At 39.5% G+C, this 15844-nt stretch overlaps 2 protein-coding genes across 2 annotated transcripts in view; both read left to right on the top strand.

Moving 5' to 3' along the window:
* Positions 1-15844, top strand: part of LOC308668492 (uncharacterized protein) — a gene marked incomplete at its 3' end in the record, with an annotated part of 620085 nt that overhangs the window by 48467 nt on the left and 555774 nt on the right. The gene's annotated exons all lie outside the window — the stretch shown is intronic.
* Positions 4250-10888, top strand: SVIP (small VCP interacting protein). The gene is made up of 4 exons (XM_081313855.1): positions 4250-4416; positions 7015-7065; positions 9310-9426; positions 10626-10888. The coding sequence occupies exons 1-4, from the start codon at positions 4354-4356 to the stop codon at positions 10638-10640; spliced, it is 246 nt and encodes an 81-aa protein (XP_081169981.1). The 5' UTR covers positions 4250-4353; the 3' UTR covers positions 10641-10888.

The raw sequence follows: 15844 nt of genomic DNA, 5'->3' as shown, positions 1-15844 counted from the left end.
TAAAGATCACTTTGAAACTAAACTGAAATATTCTCACCCTGAAGTGGATATTAAAGGCATATATCAGTTCTTAACCTGTCAGCACTGATTGCCTACCATTTCTACGAGGCAATCTCACACTTCCAGTTTGCTCTAAAACCACTTAAATTAAAATTTAAAAGCATGTCAAGGGGAAAGCAATCTTTTTATCATGAAGGTAATTGAATAAAGCATTAAGGCGCTCAGCCATTTTTCTGTTAAAGTAATTGTTATTATCTTAAAATAAAAAACTGAACAGGAAGATATACTGTTTATCAAGTTGAATTCTTAGAGAGAACAATTGCTGTGCTATTAACTCAAGAGGACATACTAATCCATTTCAGACCACTTTTTTAAACATGGATCAGTTTTTAACAGTTTTACATTTATCTGCATGTATCTCAATCACATTATTATTTCTGTATCAATACAAGTAATAATTTAAGGATAAGAAAAACGTTAAAATCCAACTGCTATTACTACTTTCTACTAGCAACTGAAAGACCTTATTAAGCTCTTGTCCATTCATATGATATCAATTTCAAAGTATCAAGAAATATTTGTGTGCCTTTTTACTGAGATGATGCCATTTGCTTAAATAATAACTTCCACATTCTGTCTTTCAATAATTAGCAAAGAATGTTGTATGGTGGTTTATGGCTTGTGTGGTCCCCTACTCTCCTGGTTTGTTTGTTTTTTTCAAAAAACCAAATTTCTTATGTCAAAGTTTAAATTATTATAGGAATTGTAATCACTTTTACAACAATCTATATTTTTATTGTGATTTTAATTCTAAGCTGATTTAGATGTGTCTGTACACAGAAAGGCCAGCTACATGTTTAATAAAATAGATAAATCAATGAAAGAAAATCTCCATAAGGATGTTTTTTGCAAATAGAACAATTTTTAAATATAAAGCCTTCCCACTTTTAAAAGCTTGCCTTTTCTGAGCAAGGACCAAACTTTCAATCCAGCTCTCTTTCTAGAACCTTCTTCCCACCCTTCATTTATTTGTTTACTTATTAAGAGAACTTACATGGTCATCTCACAGAACGATCAAGAAGCTCACAGCAACCAATAAGAACATTATAAAAAACAGACTATACCCTTCCCACCAGCCATCAGATCACTAAACTATTGACTCCCTGACTCAACTCCATTCTAGTCCAATGCTTGGGAGAAGAACGAGGCTAAAAGGGTAGCACTCCTTACCCCACCCTCAAATTTCAGTGGGAGACATTCTAAAGGGCTGAGTCAGCTGCAGAGAATCTGAGATCCCACCAGATTAAATGTCTAAAAGAAGAGATCTGCAATGTGCCCTATTTCAGGGCTTTTCAACTTTTTCACCCATTGTACCACTTTTAGGATATGGCAACATCCGTGTACCACCTAGCAAGGTGTCAAAAACTTGATGACCAAAAAAAAAAAGGAAAAAAGTGATGAAGTACAGGTAGTCCTTGACTTACAACAGTTCGCTTAGTGACTGTTCAAAGTTACAATGGCACTGAAAAAGTGTCCCCCCCAAACCACAGCCGAGCAAGACACCTGCCTGCCCGCCTGGCGGCACTCTTCCTCCTATCTGAGGTTTTCATTGGATTGGTAGCAGGGGTGGGGTGTGGAATGTTTGGTTTTTATTCCTCCCATCTGCCTGGTGGTTGTAGCACATTTTGGTCACTTCACATGACCCTGGGACACCGTGACCACCATAAATATGAATCAGTTGCCAAGCATCTCAATGTAAAACAAGACTCTGGAGATGCTGCAACATTCCAGCTGATTGGCACTTCTTCTGGGCTCAGCAGACGTGCCGGGATCAGCGCCGAGCTCCAGCTGGAGCTCAGCACTGATCCTGGTGCTTCTGCTGAGCCCTGACAGCCCTGCAGCTCCAGCCATCTCTCGCTCAGGCTTGTGCGGTGCTACCACCGGTTCAGCTCATTCCCCTCCCCTGCTACTTTTCTAGGATGGCCGCGTACCATCTGCTAGGTACTAATGTACCACAAGTGGTACCCGTACCACTGGTTGAAAAGCCCTGCCCTATTTGACGTAGTAGAATTTGGCAGATATCCTCAGGGAAAGGTGGTCGTGCAAATAGCCTAGTCTTGTACATGTAGGGTATTATAGCTGATAATAGAATAACAAAGTTGGAAGGGACCTTGGAGGTCTTCCAGTCCAATCTCCCGCAGGAGACCTTGTGCCATTTCAGACAAATAGTTGTCCAATCTCTTCTTGAAAACTTCCAGTGATGGACTACCTACAACTTCTAAAGGCAAGCCATTTGACTAATTTCTGTCAGGAAATTTCTCCTTATTTCTAGGTTGGTTGTCTCCTATTAGTTGCCATCCATTGCTTCTTGTCCTGCTTTCAGGTGCTTTGGAGAATAGGTTGATCCCCTCGTCTTTGTAGGATCCCCTCAAATATTGGAACAGTTCTATGATGTTCCTCCAGTCCTTCCTTTGATATGTACCCAATTCCTATAACCGTTCTTCGTACACTTTAGTCCCCAGCTCCCTAATAATTTTTGTTGCTCTTTTCTGCATTCTTTCCAGAATCTAAACATTCTTTTTATACTGTGGTGCCCAGAACTCGATGCAACATGGGCAAACTATGGATCATCCAAAATGGTATGCCCATTATAGAAGTTGCATCTCCCAATATTCAAGGGCAACAACATCTGGAGCACATTCTGACAATCCAATCCAGAGACGATTAAAGCACGTGTGACAGTGAGCATAGATTCCCAGGAAAGGGTGTCTTTGAAATACAAGATGAATTAGTGCAACCATCCCTCAGATTACAGCTGCCAACTGCTCTTCCAGCAGGAACCACAAGTCCAGGAAGGGTCACCCCCCCACACACACGCTAGTCCTCGCAAATCAGACTCTGATCTGAAAGAGTTCTCCTAGATAAAATAGCAAAGATACATGGGGAATATAGGTCTGCTCAGATCAAAAGGAGAGCATCTCAGCATCTTCCAGAATTTGTCACCTCCCCTTCTGAAGAGGGGCTGGTGACTGTCTTTCTTACTGTTAAGTGGTATCAGGGATTCCACTAGCAACCTTAAATAGGTAAAGGTAAAGGTTCCCCCGCACACACGTGCTAGTCATTTCAACTCTAGGGCCGGTGCTCATCTCCGTTTCAAAGCCGAAGAGCCAGCGCTTGTCCAAGGATGTCTCCATGGTCATGTGGCCGGCATGACTAGACGCCAAAGGCGCACAGAACACTGTTACCTTCCCACCGTAGTGGTCCCTATTTTTCTACTTGCATTTTTACGTGCTTTTGAACTGCTAGGTTTGCAGAAGCTGGGACGAGTAACAGGTGCTCACTCTAAATAAGTCACATATTAAATCAATCAGGCAATGAGGGCACAGCTCAGCAAGCCAGCATAGGGTCCAGAGCTATGTCAATTAGAACAATTAATCAGTGGAACAACTTGCCTCCAGAAGTTGTGAATGCTCCACAACACCGAAAGTTTTTAAGAAGAGACTGAACTACCATTTGTCTGAAATGGTATAGGCAGGGCTTTTTTTGTTATAGAACGCTCAGAACAGAGTTCCGGCACCTTTTTTGGACGGAACCTTGTACAGTAGGCAAGGTGGGTTGTATGATATGTGTGAGTTCTGGCACCTTTTTCTTTTACAAAAAAAGCACTGGGTATAGGGTTCCCTGCCCGAGCAGGCAGTTGGACTGGAAGACCTTTAAGGTCCCTTTCAACATTTCTATTCTATTCTATTCTATTCTATTCTATTCTATTCTATTCTATTCTATTTTATTATTATTATTATTATTATTATTATTATTATTATTATTATTATTATTATTATTATTATTATTATTATTATTATTAATTTATTTATTAAATTTTTATACCGCCCTTCTCCCGGAGAAGGACTCAGGGCGCTATTCTATTCTATTCTATTCTATTCTATTCTATTCTATTCTATTCTATTCTATTCTATTCTATTCTATCCTATTCTATTCTATTCTATTCCATTCCATTCCATTCCATTCTATTCCAACCGCAGGTATGACCGCTATCGCCGCGGCGGCAGAAGTTCTTAAACTTCTCCTAGCTTTGCTTTCCTTTTGTCTCTCCTGCTCGCCGTATCCCCATGCAGAGGCGGCTCTGCGCTCTCCCGCGGTCGTTCCTCTACCTCGCCCTTTCCTCCTTCCCGCCGGCTCCGGAGCGGCAGGTGGCGCCGTCCGTAGTTCGCACAGGAAGGCAGCCTGGCGGCGGGTAGCTTGCGGAGAGGCTGGTCAAAGGACGGCGGGGCAGGGCTCGACTCAGACTCGCCGCTCGGCTCTGCCTGGGTGGCGGAGGGTTGCAGCGGGCTCGGGATGGGGATGTGCCTTCCCTGCCTGGGGGGAGCCGCCGATCAGGTGGTGGAGACGCCGGACCCAGTAAGTGGGGCGAGATCGGGCTGCCGAGACTCGTTCCGTGGTGGCTGGGGGTTTCTCCTTCTCCCTTTTGGCTTTTCTGGGCAATCCCAGGTGTCGTTCAGCGTCCGGCTTCCGAAAAATTCCAGATTGCTTTTAAAAAAAATAATAATAAAAAAAACCTCCTTCCTGCAGGCATCTCTAAAATGCCGTTAAACCTTCGCCGAGGTTCTTTTTTTGCTCTGTGTTTACTAATTGTTAGATTACGTATTCTTTAAAAAAAAAGCTTGGAAGTACGAACAGCCCGTTCTTTTTCAGGTTTCTCCAAAACCGAGCCTTGAGGAGTTTACTTACTCCCAGGTTCCGCCTTGTAATATTAAAAACCACTAGGTGCTTTGTGATCCAAATTAAACTGTTTAATTCACCATCAATTGCCTCGGTTCTTTTCACAGGGAAGGGCGTGTCTGTTTTATTATTTACTTGTCTTGCCTTTGTGCACTAGATCAGTGTGTACCCAAAGGTCCAAAATTGGAGTGCAAGTGATCTATGCTACATAAGCACACACACACACACACACAAAACCCCTGAAAGTGCCATCTTTCAAAAACACCAAAGGGACAATAAAAGGTTGGATGCATAAATCCTGCTGGAAAAAGTCTGCTTGTTTATAAAACATTCGCTTTGTTCCCAGGAATGCGAAATGCTTGGTTGCACAAATACCTTCAGATCTATTTATAAATGAAGTGATCTGGATAGGAATATCACTCTTCATGAAATGTTTGGGGTGGCATGAGAATACTCTGGTGTGTGCAGCAGGTTTTGATGGAGAGTTAATAAAGCCTTAAGGTTAAGGTAAAGGTTCCCCCGCACATGCGTGCTAGTCGTTTCCAACTCTAGGAGACGTTCAAAGCCGAAGAGCCAGCGCTTGTCCAAGGACATCTCCGTGGTCATGTGGCTGGCATGACTAGCAAAAGCAAGTCCTTCATTTTCTACAACTAGATTGTATTCCAAAGCTGGCATAGCATGGAGGTTTACTTTCCACTGAAACTGAGGAGATGCCAAATAGTCATGTGAGTTCAAGGAGAGATAATGTAAGTGTGTGGTCCACTTCCAGCTTGCTGAAAGGTCCTGGCACAATAACTTCCTTATTTCAGAAGAGTAAAGTAACTCATTTTCCTTTAATGCACAAGATTCAAAACTTTTTAAGGGTTGGGAGTCACACACGCTGGAGGACATGCTGTGGGCTGCCTCGCAAAATGGCACGAAAGGTTTAGCCTATTCAGAAAATAACTGCCATAGGACAGAACCAATTTAAAATCCTTTGCGGCATAGAGCCTGAATATTTGCAAGATTTTTCTTTCTCCAGTTACCCCACCTGAAAAATTCCAGCTGAGTTAGTATGCGTCAGATCAGATAGGTTTTTTTCTGCCTCTGCCCTCTGGAACAGCATTCCAAAACTGGCCCACAGTGGTAGGCCAGGAAAATATGTGAGCCACTATTCAGTTGTTTGTTGTTATTTGTTTGGCTCCCTCCCCACCTGCCCTGACATGGCCACTTCCATATTTTTTATATTATTGTTTTTAACCATTGAAAGCCACCCAGAGTTGTACAAAAGTGATCAGCTGTAGAAGTTGAAACTGTAAATAAATAAATATATTCACTAATAGCACTAATTTGCTGGAAGGCTATTTGTGACCCTTTTATCTACCCTTTCTACAAGATGCTGTGCATTAACCCTCCTCTTGGTTGTGGCAAGCAGGCACAGTTTCACAATATCACTTGTGATAATATCATTTTCTACTTACCATTTGAATTTTCTAAGAAAGTTTATGGTGGCTACTTGGGGACCAGAGGCCTTCTGGGAACATCTCAAGGGGATCCAATTTTTTTCACCCATGATAGAGTGAATGTTTCTTCAACTAAATACACTCTTATAATCTCCTTCCACATTATTGTTCTAAATATACAAAAATTAGCAAGGAAAGTCACTGAAATTCAACCCTATATATATCCTATTATCAAGAATGACCACATTAAGACTGTAATGTAGCTGATAAAATATTCTTGCAGGATCCATATTGTAAGCAACCCAACAGTGAGATAAGGATCATGTAAATTTAATAAATAAAATAAGCACTATCAGAAAATCTGCCTTTTCTATGCAAATTTAATTCTCAGTGGTACATATTTAAACTGAAGATGAGACAAGCAGATTTATTTGACTTCTAATTATTGGCTGGATTTTTGTTCAGCCCTAAACAGAAGTAACAAACACAAGAAAAAGTAACTAACAAAAGGCTTTTTCCACTTCTTCAGCTGGAAGCACCATTTAGTCTTTCATATGTACAGTTCAATGACCTGTGAAATGTTTTATGTGGATGAGAGAACCCCCAGCGGTGGAAGTAGATAGCTCTTTATGGTGGCTAAGGATTTCTCTCTGGCAATTCTCTTTGGCAACATTAAATAATATGAGCAGAAGTGGCATTTAAAAAAAATCAACACTGATTTCTAGGATTTTGAAAGGTTCTATTATATTTGGAAAACCCTTATAAAATCCCTTCTTTTATCTTTGGATAGGTGATGTGAAATACCTTCGTAATTATTTTTATATGTTTTCTTCAGGAAATTAGAAGGCAGCAACTTGCAGAAGCAGCAGAAAAAAGACAAATGGAGGTAATTGGATATTTGGAACAGCAATATATTAAAATAAAACCTTATTGTATAATGCAGGGGTCCCCAATCCCCGGTCCGTGGACTGGCACCGGGCTGCGGCATACCAGAAACCAGGCCACGCAAACAAGCAAAGCCCCATCCAAGGGTTGCAGGCAGTACATGAAACCTCCGGTCTGCAGAAAAATCTCTTTCCACGTAACCGGTTCCTGGTGCTCAAAACGTTGGGGACCTCTGGTATAATGAATGTGAACAACAGAATGATCTTTCCTGGAAACAGCATCCCTTAGGAATGTGCAAACCGGCCATTATTATACCATTGCAATGGGGTTTGTCTTAAGTTACACTGAACCTCAGCATTGCAACTAACTTTCAAAAAAAATAAGTACCCAGTGCTTTTTAATGAGAAGTGTAGTAAGATCATATATCTGTGTAGTAAGAAGCAACAAGATAATGTTTGCAATAGTGCTAATTTGTAGATGAAGGCCTGTAGATTAACAGGCTCTTAGGTCTTAAACAATCCAAATATTATGATGTCTTTGAAGAAGCACAAGAAGAGGTAACAGAAGTAGCTCAAATTTATTATTCCAGTGAGTATGGAGAGGAGTGGGGCTGGGAATATCAAAATTAAACATGCAGGTATCACTGACTTAAATAAAGCAAAATACCAACGTTCAGGATTCCTGACAGATTGGTGTTCTTTCTAAGGTTCTGCTCAAAATTTGCCCTAATGTTTGAATGTTGACCAAAAAGCTAATACTTATAAATGACTCTTCGCTTGAACCAATCCATTTCTTTGGGGTGGGATGTCTCCAATTTGGTGTCCTCACCACTGCTATACATTTTTCTCGCACAAATCCCTCACTGCCACTGCCACCTTCTTTGCAGCAAAGGAGAGAACTTGTAAAATAATACCAAAATCACAATTAAGTTTTTGGAAATCGCACATTTAGTTTTGGCATAAGATCAGCAAAAGCAACAGGGGAAAAAATAAATGCAAGTTAAGACAGCTTTTTAAGTATTCCCTGACACATTTTAAATATATATATATATATATATATATATATATATATATATATATATATATATATATATATATATATATATATATATATATATATATATATATATATATATATATATATATATATATATATATATATATATATATATATATATATATATATATATATATATATATATACACACACACACACACACACACACATATATGTATATGTATATATCTTAATTTCTGCATGGTGTTTCCCGCCTCTTTGAATTTTAGGGCACTTTCTTCCATGACACGGTGGCCGAGTCTAGTTAGGTTAAAAAATGAGTGGGAAATGGGGATTATCCCCCAAAGCAAGGGAAAAACTAGCTAGCCTTTTGCAGATATTATAGATTTGGGTAGGGCAAAGAAATATAGATATCTGCCCAGTCCTTTTCATGATTACAAGTCCCAGACCCCTTCTTTTTAAACAAGAAAAATGTTCGTTCCTACTTCATTGTCTTCTGTTCTATGCTAGGCTTCAGTAGGTAGTTTCCATGCTATAGAAAAGAAATAACTGAAGCAACAGCTAACGGGGCAATGCTATTTTTTTCTTTTTTGACATGGAAGTGCAGTGGGTGTGGTTAAGTTTTTTCCGTTCTTCAGTGGAATGAGAGGTTCTGTCTTCGCTTTGAGCAGGTGTCAAATTCCAGTCAATTGTTTCTTTTTAACATCTGCATTAGAGAATATGTGAACAGGAATAGAGCATGCGTAAGACAGTTGTGACTGATCATAAGCAGCAATAATTCTACTTATCAAAGGAAGAACATGTATAGCATAGTTTCTCGCCCACATTTTATAAGAATCACCTTATCAGTGAAATGGATGACATATAAATTTAATAAATAAACAAAAGTAATGAAATAGCCACCTTTGGGGGAAGGGAAAAACCCTACTGAGAGTTTCTTCTCAAAGAGGCTTCAAAATATGCTTCCTGGCCCTCCTCATTTCTAGAGGGGAAAAAAATAAAGAATAAAACTTGTGCAAAGGCTTCCAAAGGCCTTTTTTTCCCTTACAGGATTTTGTTTGGCTGAAGCCCATGCTTTTACAGTCATTCTTCTAAGTCTGGTTATGTAAACTTAATACAGATTTATTGGAGTTTCATATGGAATACAGATTAGAGAATTGAATTTATTTTGCTGTGATTGTAGAAATGCGGGATGTAATGTAATGCACCTGTTGCTTCTTTCCCAAAGGCTGCATCTCGTGGTATTAAGAATCTCTCTTCTGTGGAACAAAAAAAACGAAAACAAGAAGAAATGGAGAAACGTCTTGAATCTGGAACCCAGGGACCAGAAGGAGGAGGCCTAAGGGTAAGACGTGAAGAATCAAATTTGGATGGATAAGGTCAAAGGCCAGACTCTTCCAGACTATTGTTTCTTATATTGCCAGTCTATTATGACAAGGTGTGAAGGCTCGCTCTTCTGATTTTTTTCCTCCTCATTATCTCATAAAACGTGTCAAATGTCACCTGGCTTGATATCAGTCACTCTTTTAAGTGTCCCTTCATGTATTGAAACTTTAGGATAAATGACTGTAGCATTTTGGCCAGACAATTGAAATCGCTTGGACAGATACCCTTAAGCCAGGGGTCCCCAACCCCCAGTCTGTGGACCGGTACGGGGCCGTGGCATGCCAGCAACCAGTCCGCACAAACAAGGAAAGCCCCATCCACAGGATGCAGGCAGCACACAAAACCACGCCCCTTCTAGTCTGCGGAAAAACCTCTCTCAGCGGAACCGGTCCCTGGTGCCCAAAAGGTTGGGGACCTCTGCTTTAAGCCCTATTCACATGTCCGGTACCATATTCATAGCATATGATGGCCTGATCAATTATCTTGTCAAGATCATTGCTTTCTTCTTGTATATAGATTTGAGGTAGAATCTTGAGCTAGAGATGTCTGGAAGTTGAGTCATAGTAACTGGACTTCTTTTCTTTTTGGGGTTTGAAACTTTTTGCTGCTTATCCAAGTAGCTTCTCCAGACTAACAGACATTTCACTTCCAGACAACTCTTTATCAGGATGACCGAGAATTTTCATCAACACTAAGTGTGAGATTGCCAGGGCAGTTCTGGACTGCTCCCATCTTTTTGGGATAGGAATTTCATTTAAAGCTGAAATAGCTAGGCTAATGTCAGTATAGAAGTGTGACGGATTCACGCAGACTTTATTTTAAATGTGATCATTTAAATGTGCTGCATAAATCTTTACTTCTCTTGCACAACAACTTATCTTTCTTTCTCTACTATATACTGTACATTTGCTTCCTTTACATGTACTCATGGTCTGGAATTGTACAATAAAACTCAAATGCATTAGAAAACAAGCATTATTACTTCTTCTTCTTTTTCAAAATACCATATTTAAGGAAGATTATTCATAATCTAATAGTAGCCTGGGAAGGTGAGATGCGGGTTGGAATAAAACAAGGTTATGCTCGCAGATAAGAAATTGAATAATGTCCTTACACATAAAAAGTAGCTAATGTTTATTTCTGTGTATTTGCTTTTAGTGGCAGGTTGGATAAAATATTGAGCAGCTTCAGAATGAAGAAGGATGAAGCTTCGTCCTGCCAATAACTTGCCAGTTGCTACAGATGAATCAAACTTGTTAATTGTCTGGCTTTCAGTGTTTGCCTCTGAAGATGCAGCAGTATTTTGCCATTGTAGCAGGATAGCTGACATACATGCACTAAGGATGGAATAAACTTCGTAATATCCAGCAAAGATGCCCTAAACCAGGGGTAGGCAACTATGGCTCTTTTATGACTTGTGGACTTCAATTCCTAGAATTCCTGAGCCAGCTGTGCTGGCTCAGGAATTCTGGGAGTTGAAGTCCACGAGTCATAAAAGAGCCAAGGTTGCCTACCCCTGCCCTAAACCAATCACTTCCTGTTTGTGTTGCCCTATTGTGTAATGCTGCATGTCTAAATGTACTGTAGGGGTGAATTATGGGAGTTACTTATGTAAAAAGATGACATTTTCATGCCTCTGTGATCATGGGGAACAGTTCTGTTTTCCAAAGTGCCCCTTGTTAAACTTGTTGCCATCTTACCCTGTGTTATACTTGTTCCATTGATCTTTAAATATATATACAGGTAATCCTTCACTTAAAACCATTGGTTTGAAGATTGATCATTTGAAGCTACCACTGAAAAAGTGACTTAAGCCGTTTTCCCCACTTATGATCATTGCAGCATCCCCATGTTATACTTGTATGATTCAGTTCAATCCAGTCCACAATCCTTGAATCCCTTTCAGTGGATTAAATGCCCGAAATCAACAGGCTTGTTTTAAAAGTAAGAACTTCAGAATCAAAGCTTTAGTGCCTTCTATTGGTTACACATTGAACTGCTGCGTTGCCATGAGGTGAAAAATCCCTATCCTTGTGTCTTAGTTTTACACGTGTTATGCCTATGTGCAGCGTTTACAAAAATACAGGCCAAAATACTGGACTCTTATTTTTTTAAAATAAGAAGTGAAAAGAATATCTACAGGCATTCTCCTTTACCACTTGGGTGTGAAAAACTCATGCAAAGGACAGGTATATGTTCCTACTTATTTGTGATGAAATTTCTTCATAAAAAATTACTTTTTTTAATTCTTAAAAACTGGTTGGAAGATATTATTCTGCATCTACATCCAGTGTAAAAATATGTTTATAAAGTCATTTGTATTAACATACTAGAATAAATATAAATATATTATGTGATTATTCTCCCATAAGACCCTTTGCAGCTTATCTGGAAGTGATGTGGAAAGAAACTAGATTTGTTGAACTTCTAAACTAATATAGGAAATGTTCACACATCCTGAATTTTAAGCAAGGAGTAGTATCGACTTTTATGAGAGAAATGAGGGTGCAGTTTATCTTGCTCTGTATCAGAAATAAAGATGGTTGCTTCTTACTTATTCCCAATATTATAGGTACTGATTTTTTGAAAAAAAGAATGCTTCAGAAATATATTTAAAAGTAATGACAAGTGTTGTACATATGGGTACTGTATATGTCAGAGAGAATAAAATGTGCAAATGAATTACTATTTTTTCCTGATTCTTCCCCTTTCCATCCTAGACAAATATGAAAAAATAATGACTCACGAAAAATTGACTAATAATAAATTTCCCACCTAAAATGTGATATGAATCCACGTGGCTAAGACGGATTGCTTTATCATATTCTGTTAAGTTAACCTTTTCAGTAAAGTATGTTGTTTTCTAATCTATTACAGTTAATTCTTTTAAAAAAAAAACCTTGAAATCTTCATATTTCACAGTTTATACTTTTCTCTTTCTCATTTGTGCACATAAATCCAGTATTAAGTTTTTAAAGAATTTTAATGGGAATTCAGGAATTCATACTTTCATTGCAATAAAATAGCTGAAATTTAAGCTGTTAAATTATTGCAGTGCTTTGTCATTAACGTACTATCTATTTGCATCTCTTTAAAGCAGCCACAGCATTTACCTGGATCATGAGGCAGCTGCAGAGGAAAGCTAGGTATTCATGAGGCAGGTTTAAAGATTTGCAAGCAGATGTACGTTAATACTCTTGTGCTCGATTGCATTTTTTCCCAATTTATTTCTGAAATTCTTTAGTGTCCTATAAATTATAATGCCATTTTATTTTTTTTACTTTGTTTCCAGTTACTGGGTTATGGTAACTTTGTTCATTTATTAACAGTACCATTTTTCTCTTGGTTAAACTAATAAACTATTTGGTGCCCACGTTGATCTTTATGCATTATAGTGTTATTGCATTAAATAAAGTATAATCAATTAAAATCTGATGATAAATGGGCAGTTATACCATTCTCTCTTACTGCTTTTGTTAATTTAATACCAATGTACCAATAACAATTTTGTTTGAATCATCTCGATTGTTTTTATTATGCAGAAAATGCCTTTGGAAAATGGTGCAAAACCATGATTAAAGTCCCATTTTGAGATTAGAATTGTTCATGAATCCATATTTTTATTCTATGTCAGAACTTTTAGGAAATGGATTTATGAAGATTGTAAAGGTTGAGAAGCACTATTCTAGATAATTTCTCATTTGCTGGCTAGAGGATGGACATTGTCAATGGCTCATTGTCCTTCACTGAACAGAACTGGCTTAAACCCTGAAAAGGGGTGGGAAGAGAAGAGAAACAATAAAGGCCTTTCTATAAGCTGCCTAGGAGAATGTGTAGATCAGGGATATCAAACTGCCGGCCCATGGGCTGGTTTCATCATACCGAAGCCGCACCCACCCCAATGCTGGCAATGCAAAAAGAGTCGTGATACGTCGTAACACGTCACGTGATCCCTTTCCAACCTCTGTTTGCCATAACCTTTGCCATGACCATAAACCAAAATCTCAGGCAAGCAAGCAGAAGCAGTTTGACTGAGCTGCCTATTGATTTTACTTGGAATTCTCTTATGTACAATTGTTATTTTTCCTTGTCTCCTTTCCTGCTGTCATCTTTATATCTAGAAATCTGGCTTTATTGGAACTAATAGGGGAATTCTCATTTACAGCCTTTCCACATTGTGATAGGACTGTGTCTTGACTTGGGTTAATGTGGTGTGGGTGGAAAGATCGAAAAACCAACTTACTGTATACTAAAAAAATTGTTTTAGAGATTTATTTAAATAAAATTGAGGTAAAACATACTTGGTCTGATTTAAAACTTCTCCACCCTCCTAGAGAGGGGTTTCTACACAGCATTTAAGCAAAAATATAAATCTAAATAAATCTAAATCTAAATAAATAAAAGGTAATAATAGTAAAGTTGGAAGGGACCTTGTAGGTCATCTAGTCCAACCCCAGCTCAGGCAGGAAATCCTATACCATTTCGGAAAAAATAGCTGTCTAATCTCTTCTTAAAAACTTCCAGTGTTGAAGCATTCACAGCATGCTATCTATTCCCTGCCATTTTTTCCTAGTAGATTGTCAAATGTATTAAAGACCAAATAACCACTTGCCTGAGAAACAGTAATTTTTATTTATTTTTCAAATGTACATAACTCATCTCACATACATTGGTTCTAACACTTACTCCCCTGAAAACTCAAATACTTAATAAACAGCACCTCTTGACTGACATTCCTAGTAAATTAAAATAACATTCTATTGGTCTAATGGTGAACCAAATATGTAATTTAGTTATTGATTGCAAGTAGATTGCTTTTTGCAGTTACTCTAAAATATGGATGAGCAATTTGAAGGCCATATGCTACAAGCATTTGATAAAGTAGATCACAACCTTCTACTTGATAAGATAGAAAAATGCGGGTTAGACAGAATAACCACCAGATGGATTCATAGCTGCCTGACCGGCCGTACTCAGCATGTACTCCTCAATGGAACCGCATCTACATGGAGGGAAGTATGTAGTGGGGTGCCCCAGGGCTCTGTTCTGGGCCCAGTGCTCTTCAACATCTTCATCAACGATTTGGATGAGGGGATAGATGGGGAACTCATCAAATTTGCAGATGACACCAAGCTGGCAGGAATAGCCAATACTCCAGAACATAGGCTTAAAATACAGGAGGATCTGGACAGACTTGAACACTGGGCGCTATCTAACAAAATGAAATTCAATGGTGAAAAAAGTAAGGTTCTACATTTAGGCAAGAAAAACCAAATGTACAGGTATAGTATAGGGGGTACCTTGCTCAATAGTAGTAACTGTGAGAAGGATCTTGGAGTCCTAATGGACAATCACTTAAATATGAGCCAGCAGTGTGCTGCAGCTGCCAAAAAAGCCAACACAGTGCTAGGCTGCATTAACAGAGGAATAGAATCAAGATCACGTGAAATATTAATACCACTTTACAATACCTTGGTAAGGCCACACTTGGAATACTGCATCCAGTTTTGTTCACCACGATGTAAAAAAGATGTTGAGACTCTAGAAAGAGTACAGAGAAGAGCAACAAAGATGATTAGGGGAGTGGAGACTAAAACATATAAGGAACAGCTGCTGGAATTGGGTATGTGTAGTTTAATGAAGAGAAGGACGAGGGGGGACATGATAACTGTTCCAATATCTCGGGGGCTGCCACAAAGAGGAGGGACTCAAGCTATTCTCCAAAGCACCCAAAGGCAGGACAAGAAGCAATGGATGGAAACTAATCAAGGAGACAATCAACCTAAAAATAAGGACAAACCACCTGACAGTTAGAACAATTAATCAGTGGAACAACCTGCCTCCAGAAACTGTGAATGCTCCAACACTGGAAATTTTTAAGAAGAGACTGGACAGCCATTTGTCCGAAATGGTATAGGGCAGGGGTCGGCAACCTGAATGGGTCAAAGAGCCACTTGGAACTGCTTCTTTCAGAAAAGCAAAAAAATGGGAGACATAAAAAGCGCACACAGGTGCTCCAGACCCGTTGTGGGAACAGCTGTGCTTGATTAAGGAAGGCGAGGGCTTGCTCCAGGGCTGGCCCTTTGCAGGGAAAGCTGTGCACAGTCGAACTGTCAGGCCAGACATCCCTCCCCACCCCTTCAGGTGGGTGTAAGCTGGGGAAGCTGATTCAACCTGGGACTTGACAGGAGACCGGACTCGTCACTCTGCCTTCTGGGCTGGGAGGGCGAGGACTCTGAGGAGAGGCTTCAGCCTGTGAAGCTCAGCCAAGGAAAGGCGTGGACGCAAGAAGAGCCCTTCATCCCGGACCGTGCACCGCACTTGCCCAGCCGACATCAGCTTACCTATCTCTCGCGCCTCGGCTCCCGGCTCTGCCA

The sequence above is a fragment of the Vipera berus genome (assembly GCF_964194415.1).
Source record: "Vipera berus genome assembly, chromosome: 1".
Lineage (NCBI taxonomy): Eukaryota > Metazoa > Chordata > Lepidosauria > Squamata > Viperidae > Vipera > Vipera berus.
The sequence above is the reverse complement of the archived record's forward strand: the minus strand, read 5'-3'. Positions and strand labels throughout refer to the sequence as shown.

Bases quoted from the DNA above. Each gene is read 5' to 3' on its own strand.
- SVIP (XM_081313855.1), top strand. From the start codon at position 4,354: ATGGGGATGTGCCTTCCCTGCCTGGGGGGAGCCGCCGATCAGGTGGTG. The intron at 4,417-7,014 runs GTAAGTGGGGCG...TGTTTTCTTCAG, and splicing joins TGGTGGAGACGCCGGACCCA to GAAATTAGAAGGCAGCAACT. The intron at 7,066-9,309 runs GTAATTGGATAT...TCTTTCCCAAAG, and splicing joins CAGAAAAAAGACAAATGGAG to GCTGCATCTCGTGGTATTAA.